Source organism: Zonotrichia albicollis, chromosome 10, assembly GCF_047830755.1.
Source record: "Zonotrichia albicollis isolate bZonAlb1 chromosome 10, bZonAlb1.hap1, whole genome shotgun sequence".
In the NCBI taxonomy this organism is placed as follows: Eukaryota; Metazoa; Chordata; class Aves; order Passeriformes; family Passerellidae; genus Zonotrichia; species Zonotrichia albicollis.
Window position 1 is genome coordinate 20,755,492 of NC_133828.1, and position 18,706 is coordinate 20,774,197.

The 18,706-nt window shown below is 42.8% G+C and overlaps 1 protein-coding gene across 7 annotated transcripts in view; it reads left to right on the plus strand.

Annotated features, from left to right (window-relative positions):
• PLEKHM3 (pleckstrin homology domain containing M3) overlaps positions 1 to 18,706 on the plus strand; it is a 94,280-nt gene that overhangs the window by 33,054 nt on the left and 42,520 nt on the right. For all 7 annotated transcript variants that reach the window (XM_074548275.1, XM_074548278.1, XM_074548276.1 and 4 more), the window contains 2 exons: positions 11,580 to 11,725; positions 16,332 to 16,525. In XM_074548275.1, coding sequence (XP_074404376.1) covers positions 11,580 to 11,725; positions 16,332 to 16,525 — 340 coding nt within the window. The remainder of the gene's footprint in view (positions 1 to 11,579; positions 11,726 to 16,331; positions 16,526 to 18,706) is intronic.

Below are 18,706 nucleotides of genomic sequence, written 5' to 3' on the forward strand. Positions count from 1 at the left end.
ATGCCTAAACTATGGTCTCTGACTTGCTTTAGTTACACTCACTTAGAAATTGTCAGCTCAAGCAGAAGCAGCTCTTTTGGAGACTTGTTCTCCTGTATTGTGTGAGCTGTGATGGTCCTGCCTCCTCTCCATGCTCCTTTGGGGTGTGGTTCTTAGGTTGCTCTGGAACATGATGACTCTAGGGAGTTTCTGTTTGGGCCCAGGACCTGCTGGCTGCCCTGAATCCCTTTCAGGGCAGACCTGGGCCCTAGAAGTACTGGATTGCACTCAAAATTGTCTGTGGGTGTAGTTGGGTTTGTCCTTCTCTGGAAGCCACCTGCAGGTCATGTTCCTGCTCATCCTTCCACAGTGCATGGCACCCACCTGGCAGCTGGAGCATCACGGAGGTTGGCATCATTGCAGTTAATGATTTGGTCACAGTATTTGGGCTTCTGCCTGAATTCGGCTCTGTTCTTGGCCACGTTTGTATGACTTGATGTAATTTGTTTTATATTTTGCTTAATCTTCTGACTGAGGTTCAGGAGAGTTTCAAGTGAATATTTTCAATTACCTCCTCTAAAACCCGGCCCTGAGATGGCAACAAAATGCATGTCTCCAGTGTGAAACAGGTTTTAGCCTTGCTTTATGTAGTATGGGAGCAGACTTTTCTCTGGGAAAGGGTGGATTCCCTCTCCCAAACATGGGGTGATTAATATCCACTCACTCATGTATTCCCCACAAAAATGAGGTGCTCTGACCAGGGTTTCATGGTGTCTTTTCCTGATCCCCCTGAGGCATTCCCAATACTCCTGTGGTCTCCTTTTAGTCTGCCAAACTGAACGAATGTTGTTGTGCACAGAAACTCTTCTTGAGTTGTGGTGGGTCCGTGGGAAGCTGGTCACTGGGACTCTGTGTCCCCGAGGATGGGGATTCACAGCACTTTATGCAGGAGCGACTCCTTCGCCATTCCTGAGACCCTTAGGGCTGGCTGGAGCTTGGAGCTGTTACCATGGTGCAGAGAAAGAAATAATTTTAGTTATAACTGGGAGAAACTGGGGAAACTTGTTTGGCTCAGAGAAGTTTTTGCAGAGGAGGCACAGGGCAAGCTGAGCGTGTCTCGCTGTTCTTGCTCCCTGCGGGCAGTTGTGCCGTTCAGCATGGGCTGCTGTTTAACCTGAGGGGCCTGCTGTTGCTAATTACGGCTTGCAGGCATTGAGAGCGGCTTTCCCCAGGGCTGCTGGGAGGGGTAAGCTTGCAGAAAGATGAGGAGGGGGGAGGAAGAAAAGTTTTGCTCTGAATTCTTCAGCCATTTAGTGCAAATTCCTGTAATTACCGTCTTTGTGTCCTGTCCCAATGGCACATAATACAGCAGAAGCCTTTCCTAATTGAGACCTTACAGGAGGTACAAATCCCTCCTTTGTTCAGCCTGACAAATTAGTGCCAGAAAGTGGCAAGGTCCGAGTGGGAATCAAAGGCAAGCAACACAAAGATGGAACTTACGGCTACAGTAATAACCCTCTCTAGTCCTGCAGGGGTGGGAGGGAAGGAAAAGTAATGACCAATGAAAAATGAAGGGTTTTTTTGTTATAAATTCCCTTGACATGACAGCACCTCAGGGCTGCTTTATTTATTTAGGAAAAGCGATTAAATAGTAATACAACAGGGCAGACCATTGTCTCTCGAGCTACCCCCCTTCCTACAGACCCCTGCTGCCCTGGCTAATTGATTGACAATGAACCTCTGATAAAGAAGGTTGCTGGGAGGACCTGATGGGGACAGGCTTTTAAAATTTATTTTCTCTTTGCAGTCTTTGTGGGGTTTCCCTCTCTGGTTTAGGTTTGGTTTTTTTTCCTGTTTGAAATGCTCTCGGCATCCCCCTTTTCTTTTCTCCCTCAGTAAAAGCTTTTTAAGGAATTGGTCCCAGACAAACAGCTGATATTCACAACCAGGTAGGGAGGAATGTGAATGTCTGTGCCTTGCTATTGACAGGTTTATCTTGGAGTCTGGCTAGCACTTTTCAACTCGTGATATAAGCCAGGGCAGTGGTGTCAGATGTAGTCATGGGGCAGAGAGGACAAAGTGTTGATACCCTGGAGTCAGAAGGGCAGTTGGAAAAAAGTTGTCTTTTGCTTGATCAGCAGACACAAAAGCTTTTCTCCACATTTTTAACTTTGTTTGACTGCAGAGGGCAGGGCATTACTTGTAATTTGAAAAAAATGAATGAACAGACCACTGATTAGCAGTGGAGAGGCAGGGAGTTTATAAACTTTTAATTTTGTGACCATTATTTATATTTTTGACTTAGAGAAAAGCTTCTAGGGAAAGGTAGGCATTTCTCCTGGAGAAGTTCTCCTGGAGGTCTGTAAGGAGCAAATATCCCCAGGTGCCCTTCACTATCGTCGTTTCTTTGTCACCTTTCTATAGATGGGGAAGACAAATGGCCTTTGCCCTTGCCTCCTGTTTTTGCATAGCTCCTGTTCTTTTGATGGCTCTCTTCTGTTTCACCTTTTGTTTTCTTTCCCCCTGTCCTTTATTAAAACAGACCTTTTTTTCCACGGAAGTCAATTCTGTCTGCCAGGAGCTCTGTTACTTAGACAGCAAGTCCTAATGGATGTGGGAATTTCTGCCTTTTGGAAAATGTGCTCTGCACGCTTTCATTTGTCTGTGTGGCTTTCCTTGCTCCTCTTCTAGGGTGCCTTCTGTCTTTTCCTCCCTGCTTCTCCATGTCTCCTCACTTGCCAAAACCATAAATACTGCTATTAGAGCTTGAATGACTTGGCTGGCTGAGCTCAACACTAGGTGCAGAGAAGCCAGGGTTAGTAAATGTGCTATTTCCTGAGCTTGCAGCCCTGTCAAATGAAGCAGCAGGTGGAGAGCTGTTGTCTTTCAGGGAATCATTCTGCTCCGAGTGCTGTGATCCTGTGTGTAGCTGGGGGACAGCTCAGTGCAGCATGCACGGGTCATGGAACCTCTGCTCTGTCCCTGTTGCAGTAAAAATAAAATTCCTTTTTTCCCCCCTTAGTGAAAAGAAAGTATTTCCTAAGAGATTGTAAGCCAGCAAGTGTAATTTAAAAACAAAACAAAACAGTCATGTGCAATGTCAACTTTGTTCAACTTCTCAAAAAGGCTTACAGTATTCTCAAATACAGATAGTTGAGAAGCATCCTTGAATTTAGCAGATACTTAGTGAGCCGTAATTACACCCAACACTTATTTTGTAGCATGTCACTGAAATAAAAATGCTAGAGGATAAACCTAGAAAATGCAGCACAAAAATAAAATACCATAAGGTCTTTTGGAAGGTTTTTAGCACTCCTGTCACATTTTAGTTCTGAATAACCATTGTTCTCACCTGTCCAGGGTTTTTAGGCTTTTAGGATTGTGCTTTTTCTGAGTGCTGTATTTGTTTTGTGCTTGGTTTCATTTCAATTGATCTCTTTCTTCCAAGGCTTCAGCAGCTTTTTACCTTCCCTGTATTTGAGACTCTGTAAAATCCCCTAGGAATGTTTTGCACTGTAAAGGTTTTATTGTTTAGGTATCTTCACTTTAGGCTTTAGTCTTCTAGTCTGGTATGTGTCTTTCAGGCCCTATTTCTATTCATTTAAAAGTAAAACTTCCACTGCTAGCAGTGGGATTTCCAAACCAGCTGAGCAGAAAAATACATGGTCTAAGTTAGTATTTGGAAAATGCACCATGTTTAAACAAGGTCACTGACTTGTAGGGGGAGGAGTGGGGGGAGTGTTTCCAAACAAGGGTGACTGGAATGTGTGTAGCAGGGAGCACTTTATTTGCAGTGGACAACATGTTTCAAAACACGAGTTTTCTGGGCCACAGTGCTTTGCCATATGACAGCTCATTTTGGACAAATATTGGAAGATATCACATACAGGTTGCTTAAACCTGTTTATCAGTGATCAGTTATGATCACAGAGGCCATTTAATCCTCATTGATGAGTTCCTCAGTGCCGTTCTAGGATGGCATGACTAGAGGAAGTGACAGTGAAAACTGTCAGCTTTGTCTGGTACAAGTTGGGTCCTTCACCCTCCTGGGATTTGGCTGGTACCTCCACAGAGTGAGATTTTCTCCTTCGTGGGGTTTGGTTTGGAGTTGGCCTGCTGCTGCCTGGAGTGCAGCTTAGATAAGTACTTGATCAGTTCAGTGCCTGTTCTGTGCCCTGATGTGCACTTTGCAATCAACTGGGGTTTAACTGGCTTCTTTGTCTCAGCCCTGCAAGAGGAACTGCTGATACAGCTGTCCTGGATGAATCTGCATATTCCCCCCGGCAGCCTTGAAGGGTGCCTTTTCTGCCTCTGTGGGGATAGGTGGCCCCATTGCTCTAATCTGTCCCTGTCAAACACTCTGCAGGTTTTCAGTATGTGCTAATTTATTGTACTATTGTGAGCTCACTTCTGCTGGGTATGAACGTGTCTACTGTAAGCATAGGCTCTTCTTGGCTGTGCCTTGTTTCTTCCTGGCTTGTGGGTGCCAGGTATGAGTTCTGCTACCCCCAAAGAACTCTTGGTTGTCTGGGGACCTTTTTGGTCCATTTGTTGAATGAAACTAGTCTTGAGGGATCTTCTGGCATAGAGTTCAAAGAAAAGAATGCCCAAACCAGGCAATCTAAATGTTCAAGTCTCACCTTTGTTGAGATGGAAAAAAACTACATCTGGACAAAAGGAAGTATTTTTCAGACCTGAAAACTCCCAACACTTATACACCACCCCCATACTCCCCACAGTTCTTTTTTGGAGAACTCAGAGTTTCTTCATGAATTGTGTACAAGAGAGAGCTTTATTTGTTGGGCTGGCATTCTTAAAATCGGTTAAGCCAGCTTTTGCTACTAAAGACCTTACCTTCCCAGAAAAGGGACAGGCATCTCCGCAACACCTTCTCTGCAGTTGCAGTTTATACCAGGTTCCTGAATTGGTTTGGGCCATGGCTGCTAATTGAGTTTCCTAAGAAAGCAAAGATTATGTTCCAATGCTGTTTGCACAGTTTTACTCTTGCTCCATAAAATGTGGATCTACCTGGCAATTCTAAGAAAAATTTAACAGAGAAAAGGTAGCAGAGATGTGTGCATCTTGGAGGTATCACAGAAGCCATCACCACAGGGAGCCCCTCCTAATGCTGCTGTGGGAAAAAAAAATCCTGTGAAGTGCACTCTGCATTGTTTGGCATCAGAATGTCCTTGCAGATGTGCAGCCCTGAGGGACAAACACTGAAGGAAAATGGCTGCTTTAGGGTCGGTCCACTGCTGCAAAACTAAGGCATTTGTGTGTGTGTTGGCAAGGCTCTCCCTCTTCTGTCACATGCCAAAGCAGTGTATTATTGCAAAACTATTGCATGTGGATCAAATCAGGGGTAACATTAAAAAAAATTACAGAACAAACCAAAAGCCACCTGCTAGGAAGGGTTTAGATTCTCAGTCTGACCTTCTGCAACATCTATCCTCTCTGACATGTACCTGTGCTGTGTAAAACTGGGAAGTTCATGTGCCCAAGGCAGTGCTGTGGTAGTGGTGAGTGACCAAGAAGAAATTCAGCCAAATAGCATTGGTAAAAGTATGTAACCACACTTACTGCACAGTTGTTCCTTCTGTTAAAAGGAGATACAAAACCAGTTGTGTATTCAAACAGAAACGGAGCTGGTTATTCCTAGGTATGCTAATGCTGTATCAAATAAATGAAACTTGACAAACCAGGTAGCCTTCAGTGTAAGTCAAGGAGTGAGCAGTGCAGGGTATGTGGTCTTCAAACTAACTGCAGAGCAGAAATGAAAAGTGGGTTAAGTAGAGACTCATGTTGCTAACCTCTTGCTGACCTGGCTGAGGGTGTTGGCAGCGGTGTTTGTTCTGATCACACAAATGGCTGGCCTGCTCTTTGCTCTGTTCTCTGGTCTGTCTTCTCAGTATGCAGAACCAAGTATGAATGTAATTGACTCTATAAGTGGGAATGCCATTATTAATTATGCTTACATTATCTCCTCACTTCTAGCTGGCAGGAAGGCTTCAAGAGCTGGCCCAGAGAGTGTGTTCAGTTCCCATTCCTGACCCAAGAGCTGGTGAATTACTGAATCTTACCAATAAGCCATCTATTGAATCCTACCAATAAGCTGTGGTAGATCCCATTTCCTTCTGTCAGGGAGCACTTCAGAGTCTCAGCAAAGCACCAGATACTGGAGGGAATAATCCTGTAAGGGTATGGGGAAAAGAATACCAGATTAGTTTGAAGTGTATGGTGTTACTCCTCAGCACTGTTGTCCTGCAAACACAGGGAAAGATTTGAAAATGTGGCATAGGAGAATGTAAACTGGCCATGTGCTAAAAGGGCCACAAACAACAGCTCATGTGTAAAGTATGTCTTCAAAGCTGTTTGTAATTTCCTTAGAGCATATTCTCTGGGAAGAATGTAACTTTGCCACCTCTTAGAATTTGACACAAAAGGTAAAAGAACCTATCTTCTGATGAAACTCAAGTGAGGAAATCCAAGCACATAAAAAACTAGTTTCCAAATGTATAGTTTTGTTGCTTGTCATTTGACACAGCTAGGATTTTAGTTCTCATTTAGTGATGAAATGTTACTCTTGACTTATATATGTGAAATGCAAGATTACTTTGACTTTTAAGTTTTGGGGTTATATTTGCAGGCTTTACTATTGGTTTTACTGGGAAGGCAGAATTTAGCTGTGTTATCTGCAGCATGCCTGTATGCTGTCTTCTACAAAGGACATGCACAATACAGGCATGCAGAATGTTGTGTGTGCACCCATATGTGCTATCACCTGACTTGTTTCCAACATGGGGGTTTTTCCTTGGTTGTTCATCTTCACAGAGAAAGTCACAGCTCTGTGCATTCAGCATGAGTGATGTAAAGGGTTTTGGTCACTTCACCTACCCCCAGGCATCTAAATATTGGATGTTTACACCAATCCAGTCTTTGCTGATTGTAGCAAGTCTGAGTGTCTAGGAAATAATTCCTCTCATGTGCTTTGGAGAGCTGCTCTGAAGCTGGGTGCCTGCGAGACATCTCCAGTAGGGTGGGATGGTCACTGTCTGGAGTCACAGCCCAGAGCCACCAAGCCTGCACTGGTAGGATGTCAGCTGAGCTGGAATGTGTAAGAAAAGAAGACAGACCTTGTACCTTCAAATGGTGCTAAGGAAGATGGAAGGTCTGTTATTTTAGCATTTAGTCCTGAGCTATAGCTGATAGCCAAGGTTTCCATTGACTTGGAACAGTTGGACCATCCTTTGGTTGTGTGTACCTTTCCTTATTTCTGGAGAAGCTGATCTAGTTTATAATTCAAGTGGGATGTGTACATTGCTAACAGGTTAGGAGTTTTCTATGTTATTTAGGTAATTACAACTTGATAGGGTCAAACCCACATGGTTTCAACACACTTTTTTTTTTTACTTTAATCTGTAACAGTTTTATTGTCTTTTTTTAAAGTTCGTAAGAAGCTCACTGAAAATGTAAGCAAGGTGAGTAGTGTCAGACTTTGCTTGGAGGTTTGTAAGTTTTTAATTATTTAGTTGAAATAAAATTGCTCTGGAAAGTAATAATGGGGAAAGGACAAAATGTAATGCAAACCTGGGTAGGCATAAGAGAGAACTGAATTGGATCATTAGTGTATCTTCCTTGTGAATTTGAGTTTTCCCATGGTGGACTGAATTGGAATAGATGCACAGGAATAAAGGTAAGCAACTGAAGTAATTCTCACCTTATTTCTGTTGATGCTGAGCTGATAGAGCAATGTTGTATGTCTGATCTAACACTGAAAATTTGTTGCTGTGCTCCTTCTGCTTAGTCTGCTTTATACCTTTATCAAGCTGAAAGCCTTTTGAAGTCTGTGGATCATTTTCTTTTCTTTGTATTGTATGTTGTTTCTAAATGAATTAGCTTCTAAGCTAATCTGTCACAGATTTAATTATAGCACACAATCACAAGGGACTTGCTTTTTCCTGTTACCAAGCAAGGAACTTTATTGAATAAGGAAAACAGTTGTGTACTTGATTCTAATTTGGTCTTTCACTTTCTCTGTTTCACTGTGGAGCTGCTCCAGTCTTTTCTTGCTAATAGATTAAAGAGAAAGGTGTCTGGATAAAAAGGATAGTTGTGTGTCTTCCTTGACCACAAGAGTATGCAGCAACCTGAAAGTGGTGTTTTCCATGCTTCAGAGAAGAGGAATTGTGTTCAGAGGTCTTGGATTCCTCCTCCATGCTAGTCTACTACCTTAAGTCAAGGAGAGAGTTTTGTTACAACTTTTTAACCTCACTTTCTGTACTGTTTTCTTCCTGAAGGCTTCGCACTTGGACATGAGCCTCTTGATGTTGATCCTCCTCCTCTGCTCACAGATATGTTGAGAGAGATTCATCAGTGCCCAAGAGCACTTTCTTGCTGCTATTTTTTCTAACCCCTATTTTCTTTCCTTGATTCCAAGGCTGTTTTGTTGTATTTTCCATGATGAAAGGTTTGGGATGATTCCTTCCCTCTCTTTGCTAGCAGTGTACCTTACAGCTACACTTCTTCCCTCTGTAGCTTGCTCTATAACATTCTTTAAGGAGGGATGATCTCTTTGCATTAGGCTTGGGGTTTGCCACACCTTTGTACAAATGCTATATAGATAATATTCTGTGTGAGCATTAGGAATAGGTGAGAGAGATTTGGTGAAAGTTCTGCTGCTTTTTTCTCCCATCCTCTGCAGGGTGCTTTCTCTAGTTATGTAGGCAATTAAATGTTTTCTCTGCAAACATGGTCCCTTCCCAAACCCTAAACTGTCTGTTGAATTGTGTTGTGGATCTCGGTGGTCAGCTACATCTGGTTGTCTGCTGGGAGAGCTGCTCAGGGGTTTCAAGCCAGGAATCAGTACTAGCTTTGCTTCTGGTAGACATCATGGCAAGCTGATGTACCTGAATGCCCAGGTGCAAGATTAAGCCAATGGCTATTCCTTCTTCCTCTTCTTTCTCTCTCATTCTTGATCTATTTTTTTCCATCTTAAAAAAACAAGGTAGCAAAAGTGGTCTATGCCACAGAAATATGTTTGTCACACTACACCACTTTGAACTGCATAACATCAAAGAAAATCAATGCTTTGATAACTTGATTTGAAAGGGTTGTAGAAATAGCCATCATTATGAATCACAACAGAGAGGAATGGAAAAGATGGTGATTTTCAAACAGCAGAGCTTGGAAGGTAGGGGAAGATGTAAAGTGGGTGCCAGCGCCACATCGTCTAACAAACCCCAGCTACACAACTGTTATGTAGCTTTGCAGAGCATATTTTCTTGAGGATATGAAGAGGAATGAAAAATACTAGGTGTAAAGAGGAAATGTGGGCACAGGAAAGGATTGTAACAAGGGAGAAAGCAATGCATACTGCTTGGGTAGAAATTTTTCCACTTCCTCCTCTTCATAAAACCACCCTTTCTGAAGATGAAGGGCATCCAAGATTGCTTGCTGAGACTCTCCTCACCCTGAGAGGGGTTGGATATAGGGAAGAGGAGAGAAGACCCCCAGCATTTCTGTGCTTTGTCACTCCTCTCCTGAGGAAACTGTCTCCATGGCCTGGAATGAGTTTCTGGCTCTAGGAGGCGGCAAGAAATTAGGCCTTAAAGTGGTTTTCTCAACTGCAAATGTTTTAATCTAGAATTTTGGCAGTTCAAATTGGACTTGTGCTTATTGTTACCTTCAGTCTAACAGACAGGAGTTAGGGCATTAAGACAAGGTAGCAGCTAGTGGAATGCATGGTGCTAGTTAGGTGAAATCAGTATGTCCTGTCCCATCCTCATCCCCAGACTTGTAAGTCTTGGGTAGTGGGGAATGTTTAGAAGGTTTCAATGACATTGACTTGGGAGACTATTTGCATTCAGACACAGTTTTATCACTAGAACTCATTAATATTTGTGTTCTGGCCTTATCTTATGAAGAGTAAAGGAGAAGATATGAACATAATTATCTGATATGAACATAATTATCATAACTGACCAGTTCATATGTTTACTTCTTCCAAGAGGGCAGGGGAAGGAGGAGATTGAAACAGGATGGGTCTCATACTGATTCACTTGGTAGTGTGTATTGCAGAGAATCAGTGGCCAAGTGGCTCTGGAGTGTGAAAGAGGCAGAAATGAGCCAATTGTGTTGGTTAGGTTATTCTAATGATTTTTTTTAGAGCAGAGTGGGACATGGTGACATCATTTGATGTGGGAAAGGAGGAGCTAGGTTTTTGCCTAGAATAGCTGACCTGCAATCTTTTCTCAAATCAGTGTAACTTCTGCTGAGGAGAAAAGATGCTTTCAGCTGGAGAAGTCACATAATTACACTAAATGAAATTAATTATATTGACAAAAGCAATCGGTCAATTGACTTCTATTTTAAAAACTCTTGTTTAACCAATGCTTTTGCAGTAAAAGTGATGTACAAAGATTCTGGTACTCAGTATTTCTCACCAGCTGCGGCAGAAACCATCTGAGCATACAGCATGTGCCAGAGTGGAGCTCTGGTGCTCTGGCTGAAACTGTAAATGTCACGTGGGGACACTGGCATTTGAAGACAAGCAGAAATTCTGTCATGTGAGCTGTGTCTAGAGGTGTTGTTAACAACCACAGACATCTTGATGTACCTTACCCAAACATTTTTAGCCTCACTTCCTGAGCAGATTGTTAAATGTGACTATGCTGTCTGACTTCAGCCATCCACTCTAATATCATATGAACCTTTTGGCTCATTTTAGTCACCATTGAAAGACAGAAGTGTCGAGTATGTTGAGTTTTTATGTGTTTTGTGAAAACAGGTGGTCAGATGAAGGAGATGTCTGCATTAGTTCTTTCCAACCAAAGCAGCAGCTTTTGAATACATTGTTTTTCCCCAGGGGCTCCACGCAAGAGGGCATGGGAAGAGGCAAGGGATCTAGCTGTGAAAAAAGTGTCAGGCAGATCTCAGACCTTGTAAGACACGGAGTAATGCAATTGTAAGGAAATAAACCCTGCTGGGAACAGAGCTGTGTCACTACTGCTTGTCAAGAACTACTCATTCTCAGTGTGACTGCTGCTCAGTTATTATTCATGATCTGACTGGTTTGCCTTGGCTGTGCTAATTCTATGGCTGAGTCTTACCTGCCAAGTCAGCATCCCTTCTGGCTGTCAGCAGGAGCTGGCTTGCACCCCTGCAGGCAGGCAGTGCTGGCCCATTCTCTTGTGGGGAAAATGGGAGTTCTCTGGAGGAAGCATACAGTAGAATGTGGCCTGTCTAAGCTTCAGGGCATGGTTTTCAGATGGCCATGGCTTTTAAATGCCCAATGTCTCACAAGCAAGTCTTCTGCCTTTGTTTCTTGAGAAGTGCTAAGTGGCTTTTGACTGCTGTTTGAACTCTTTGTCACACATGTCCAAGTTAGTGTGTGCTTTTCCAGTGCTAGTCCAGGAATACTGATATTTATTTCTCTTTTTTTTTTTTTTTTTTTTTTTTTTATGGAATGAGAAATATCCCTAGGGTGCAATAAATAAAATATTAAAAGGATCTCAAATGGAGGAATACTTTCTGACTCCATCCTGAAGGTGTATCTCTGGCTTGGTGTACAAACTAGACTTTTGCTCCTCTTTTTTCTGTAGGCTGTCAGCGCTCCATAGGCTTGTCCAATGGGAAAGCCAAGGTGTGCAGCTACAGTGGATGGTATTACTGCAGCACCTGCCATGTGGATGACAACTTCCTTATCCCTGCACGGCTGGTTCATAACTGGGACACTTCCAAATACAAGGTAATCTCCCTGCAGGCTGGAGTGCTAGCAAGTGAACTGAATTGCTGATGGAAACACAACAGCCTGAAGGCTGCAGGCACTGACTGCTAATACTGTTGCCTTTCTCCCTGTTGACAAAATAAGCCTCACTCTCTCAACATGACATGTTTTCATCACAGTTTCCTTGGCCAGATCTAAGGTGTTCCTCCACCAGAGCAGCCATGCTTCTCCTTCCTGGTGGCATCTTTCTCATCATTGCTTATCTCGCTGTTCAAGGGACAGGTAGCACACAACAGCTCTAATTCTTGCAGTTATTGGAGCCTTGAGGAGTACCTGTTTCATGACCACCAGGGACTAAAGATTGGCACTGCTTACTGAATCCACTAAATGGTGGAAATACCTATAGGAAACTGGCTTACCAAATGCAATGGTTGTGAGGCCCAGTATGTCCTGTCTCTTGGCATGAGCATTTTGAGGACACTAGAAGGACATGGCTGCAGCACTTGATTGAACCAAACAGATGAAAGTAACACAACAAGAAAATTCTACAGTTGTTCACTTGCCACACAAGAGCTTTTCTAAAACTTTTGTAATCTACTATTTGTTGCTGTCTTGGTGGCTGGTTGCTAGATAGGGGCACTGATTACATGCCTCAAAGCATTATACCAGCAAACACAGTAACAGTGTTGTTTTGCCATCTCAGGCAATATATGTTGAAAGAATAAGAGGCTCATAAGGAATCCAGACCATGCTAGAGCTTCAGACCTAGCAGCCACTGTTAGGAGAGGCTGTTTGATGTTTTGTGTCTGCAAATATTATTATTATTATGTGCTATTTGAAAAGGAAAAAAATAACCAGTAAATGCTCTATTAGGGGAAAAGCAGGTCTCTTGAAGAAAATTTGTCAGATGGGAAGATTATTAAAAGGTGGCCAGAGCCTGCTATCAGGAAAATTATAGTCTTGCTCTGTGAAATGCAAGATTCTTCAAAGTTGCAAAGCTCCAAGGTGTGGAAACAAAAAGCCCTCCTATGCCTAGAAGTTAGGAATATTTAAAAGTTCTTTTTTTGGATGCTTTTACCAAGGACTAAACTTGCTGCCACGTGGTAGTATAAGCAGACCTGATATGGGGCTAGTGGATGGTAAGGCAAAGGCCTCGTATCAAGTTGTCAGTAATACTGCCAAGAAAATTAGCTGGGTTTTTTTCTAAACCTGCAGCATAAAAACTATGCTCTAATCTGTTTCCTGTGGTAGAGGCAACTGAGGCACCAAAAGAAGCAGGACTTCAAAGCTTAAGCATTCTTTGAAAACTTAATCTATTGTCATCTCACTGTAATAGTGAGAAATTCCATTTTGCACTTTTTGTAGACAGAACAGGTATGAGGTGCCTTGGGAATGCAAGCAAATTCTTTACCTGTCTTTGTGTGAAAGTGCTCAGAGAGGTGAATTTAAGAAAGGAACACAACCCCTGAGGTAGGAAAAAACAACATCAGCAGGAACTAAGGGAGGGAGGGTGAAGATAAGCACACTGCCCTGCCCCTTGTAGGTAGCACAGCACTGCCTGGAAGCGGAGCTTCTGCAGAGGAGGATGTGCTCCTGGCTGCACACCCCAAAGAGGTCCTGCAGGAAATAAGCACATGCCACATTTGATGGTCAGGACTGAGACAGGGCTCCAGGATTCACAAACTGCTTTGTTTTTACACAGTCTGAAATGTGTCTGTCAGTCCACCAAATGGGAAGCAAAATTGAATGAAGAGTTTGCAAACCTGTATTCCTTTCCACTGCCACCTATTCCCTGCCTCCTCAGGTGTTTCTGGGGTCTGTCCTGTTTCTGGTAAAGCAAGCACCAGAAAGTACTGTAGGACATGAGCTTTTACAGTGTAACTATACATGGTATTCTGTTTATGTTACATGAGCTCAGCAGCTGTAAAATAAGCTGTGGCATCAATTTAGTTTGGAAATTGAGAGGTTCTTGTCTGCTTTTGGTAAGACAGGTCATGAAAATCAGAAACAATGAACCTCTGTTGAGCTGTCTCTTCCCATACCCAGGATCCTGAAGAACAGCAATGCACTTAACATCTGGTGGCACATGGGTAGGAAAAGAGAAATCTTCTTGGCTACAGTAGAAGCTCTTTGAAAGGACTTGGCAGTTAGACATGTTTCTTCTGTCAAACCAAAGCTGCAGCTCAGTGCCCAGGTTTGCTTTTTCCCCCATGTCTCCTACTGTTTTCATATTTGTATTTTTCATGTGTTTGTGTGACAAAAGAAAAGAGGCAGTTCTGTGAACACTCCTCCTTCCTTTTGCTTCGGCCAAGTGTTTTCCCTGTTTGCATGCAAAGCCCACTAAATATTGCAGCTTGTTTCAGGTGGCTTTCAGCCTGCACAAAATGCCAGGCAAACACAGTAGGAAATGAACTCCCTGTGCCAGAACGTTTCAGGAGAAGCTGACTTGTGGTAAATTGAATTTTGAACTGTAAGTTTGCAGGCTTTAGAAAGGAAAGGTCTGGAATGTTATCATCCATCCTTTTATGACATTTAAAGCTGAAACCCTGTTGCACTTTGCATCTTCTCACTCCTGGCTGATTTAATAGGACTGTTTTACTGCCCAGTAAAACTGGGGGACTGTGAGTATGCTAGGATGTATACTAAAATATTGAATTACTGTGACTGCCCAACCCTTCCTGTTTCTAGACTGTGTTTCAGCTTCTTATAACATAGCTGTGTTTGGCAATGTGAGTTAATGTTTTACAAGATGTGTGTGCCTGTTCTGCCATGTAGAGTGGACTGACACCTGTCAGCCAATGATGCTGGGCAAAGCTGCTTTTCCTGCAATCAGCACTCCATGGGTGCATTTTATGGGCAAGAGAGGGAAAGGTTTGCTTTGCCCTTCTCTTGTTAAAGGCTGCATTCAGACCATGCAGCTGCACAGTAGTGCTTGGTCACCTTAGTGCAGGCATGTGGCAGAGTGACTCAGGGGACCTCAGTTGTGGTGTCTCTTTGTTTCTGTGCTCCTGATGCTTCAGGAGAGATGCCCAGTGTGGGGTTCAGGTGTGCACAGATGTGAGTGCAGTGGTGGACAGGAACCACCCCCCAGCTCTCAAGACAGCAGGGCAGGTGGGTGAGGAGCCCATCACGTTGACAGAGGCTTAAAGCAAGGAGACAGACAAAGACAGAACTGAGCACCTGATCCTCCTGCTGGGAGGAGCTGGTCACTGTGCCAGGCATTCACACACCTCCTCAGGAATCATGGAATACGTCCTTTAATTTGCTCCTTGGTGGAAGAGGACTAACAATTACTATAGATACGGAAGTTGCCAAGGGATTGCTGAGATATTGCAGTAGATAGTTAATGATTGTAAAAGCAGATTGTTTAACTGCAGCTTTTTAATGCACTGCAATAAGCATAATAAAATATCAATGTTGCTAGTGTTAAAAAACTTGATAAGTTTGAGTTTATAGAATTTGTTCTACAAAATCTGAGGTGCTTTTGTTGCAGCATTAGCTCTGATTCTACTCAGATGGCACAGTTCTTTGTACATGCAGGATATTAAAAAAAAGAAATTAGTGAGGTGCTTAATGTAAATAGGTGGGATATTTAATACAGCTTCAGGACCTGGAAACGTGTGAAGTTATGGTCTGCTACAGTTAAAATGGCACATCTTGTTTTCTATGTAGTTATTGGTGGAAGGCTGGCCTTGGCATATTTCTTAGCTTTGTATTAAATGTTGTAAAAGGCTTACATCTGGGGCTTGCTTCCCCTGTCAGTAGTTACTGGTGCTGGTTTTGGAAGTGGTGCTATTTATAAGGATGTGTATTGTTCTTACCTACAGTACCAGAAGGGAAATAACTTCCTAAATCTCAAGAGACTGTAGCATGTGTGCCCTTTCTACTTTTGTTAGCCTAACTCATCCCTCCCTTGTCTCAGTGTAAACATTGACTTAGAGGTCCAGGAGGACTCATTGAATAGTGGAACCAGTAATATTTCTGTAGCAGAGTTTCAGGTGATTTGCAGCTCATTTCATGTCTTCTCTTTTCCAGCTGTGATAAAATGCAGAAATCGAGAATGAGAGGGAATTTGGCCTTTTCACTTAAGGAACAAGAGTCCCGTTCATTTATTGAGATTACAGTAGCTTTTTGCAGGTGGAGATAAAACAGGGCACTATCATGAAAAATGCATGAAAAACTTCTTGCAGATGGAACTTTGGGAGTAATACCAATAAGATTCAGTTTTATTTATCTATATTTTAAAAAGCACAACAACTTGACTTTTGCCAAAAAGAAAGCAGTGAACAAACAGAAAAATATTAGCAGGAAGGAAACTGGTTATTCAGATTTTAGACTTGAAAAAAAATCTAGTAAGCTATGTTACTGTGCAGCAAAAGCATATGTGACTGCAGATATCACTGCACTTTGGGTAAGTAGCTATCTCATACATTCAGTTTTGAAGGGCTTGATGAAGTTTGACTTGGCCATAAGCAGAGAGAGTTGGATCTCTCTCAACTCTGTCTCCATTTTTAATGGGTAACAGACTAAGTTTTCAGATGCATAGAATAGCTGACAGATCACAGAGGGGGAGATCTGCTTAGAAAGAGTTTGGAGAAAAGCCTAACTAAACTGCTTTGTTTTTTAGGTGTCAAAGCAAGCCAAAGAGTTCCTGGAATATGTTTATGAGGAGCCATTAATTGATATCCAGCAGGAAAATCCCATGTTGTACAGTCATGCTGAACCTCTGGCAACTGTTGTCCGCCTGCGACAGCAGCTGAAATCCCTGCGAGCCTACTTGTTCAGCTGCAGGGCAGCGGTGGCTGAGGATCTGCGTAGGAGGTAAGAGCCACAGCCAGCCTGCAGCACAAGGATGGAGCTTCCTTGGCATGTTGTCTCTCCTGCTGCCTGTTTTGTTTTCTCTCACACTCTGGTTCTGAAGGCATTACCCATTTAGAAAGGTGTTGTGCTGTATCTGACTTCCCTGGGAAGCTGGGTTATCCTCTGCCAAAGAAAATGATGTGTTAGGGTTTGAATATCTGAAATTGTTCTTGACAGGTATTAGCCCTGGGGCATTACACATTGTGGTGAGCATCTTTTACTCCTCCTCAGGCTTTCTGGCTGTGAGTATTTTCAGTCAGATCTGCTAACTCATGCCCCCTGCCATGGCATCACAGTGAGGTAATCACTGCTGGGATCTTTGAAACACCTCACATTGTGACAAAGCATGAGGGGGGCCAGAGTCAACCACCTTTCCAGCACCTCTGCTCTCCTCTTGGTATGACCTTGCCAAAGGCAGAGGTCAGATGCAGTCCCCTGGCACCTGACCCAGCACATGATTTATGCTGGTCTCTTGCTCAGCCAGTATCCATGAGATGACTGCACTGAATGTTTTGTTTGTTGGCAAATGCATGGTCACAGCACAGCAAACGGTGTTTCATATTGAGTTTGCTGTGGTGAAAACAGGAGTTTTATGAAAGTTGAACTTCATTTTAGACTTCATCTTAGTCCATTCAGCTGCTACTGCATTTTTCTAACAAGGTAAAAATGAACAATTTTCTTAAAACTGTCAAGCCACTGTTGTGCTCTTAAAAAGGCCAAGTAGTTCTTGGTGTGGATCTCCAAAATAAATGGAAAGATGTGTCTGCCCATGCCATACTGTGAAGTGAGTGGCTCTGGGCACATGCAGCTGACCTGATGGATCTGTAAGCATTTTTGTACCCCAGTTTTTAAGACAAGACTTCAAGTAGGAAAGTCACTGCTTTGAAATGGTGAGCTGCCAAAGGGCAAGGAAGCAGGTGACATCAGTAACTGTATTTTGAACACGGTGTTCTAGGGACCTGAATTCTTTGGAAGGGAGAGGAGACTGAACTGGTATTTTTATCCCAGGTAAGGAGAGCTGGGCTGCTGTTTGGTACATAACCTGTGTCATTGCTTTGATGAACTACCTAGAACAAGTAGGAGAAGGATTCAGCAACAGGTTTATGGAGAGCATTGCACTGTGGGTTAATGTGTGTTTGTGTGTTACTACTCAATTCCTATTATTTGCTAGGGCAGCTTACAGCATTTTAAAAATTAGCATGGTTTTCTTTTACTCCAGAGAATGATGGTATTTTCTTGCAGAGCTGGTTTTCGATGCCATTCTCTTCAGTAAAACTGAAAAGAAGATTTTTGAAGGTTGTTCAGAAAAAGTAGAAGAAAGAAAATTATGCTTTCTGATTAGTACTGAAAAAAGTAATTCTCTCATTAAAATAGGCAGAAGGAGGCGAGGAATTCAGTGGGCTTGGGTAAGACAGTAAAAGAAGAGAGTTCAAAGGAGGCCTAGCATAGCAATCAATTGACTAGAGGTAAAAAAGGGATCACAGAAAGCCAGGAGAAGGAGTTTCAAACAAGGAAAAAAATCTCAGGGAATTGTGTTAATGAAAACATCAGGACAAAAGAGGAATAACCCAAAATCTGCCTCCAAAATGGAGAGATGACAATTGCTAAGGAAATAGAAGAGGGAGTGGACAAAATGTATCACAGAAATGTGAGCGTGCTCTTTTGGAGCAGAGAGGAGAGAGGAGACCTCCTTGTGTCAAAATGAAACGACTAGAAGGAGAACTGGGAAATAATGCTCCTGATGCTCCTTTTTCTTATTCTTCACACCATCTGCAGTTAAAGCTGTGTGGTGAAGAGAAGGGCCCCAGCCCAAGAAAGGTTTGGTTTTGTACTGGGGAAGCATCTCCAGTTGGATAGGACTTGCTACAAGTGTAAAAGCCCCTGAAGGAATGTACAGTACACACTTTAGAGTCTGCCTCCTTCTTGGTTTGTGAAGTCTCCATTGAGGTGAATTTGGTGCTCAGTTGTTCCCTCAGATGTCATCTAAGAGGTGTGCAGAGATGAGAAAAAGGAAGTTCTTTTCCCATAAGGATTTATTCCTTGCACAAAATGCTCCCAATGGCTTTGCTGCCTTCATCCAGTATCCCAGTGTGCAGATGTTCACTACCAGTGTAGAGCACAGCTGAAAAGTAAACAAAATAT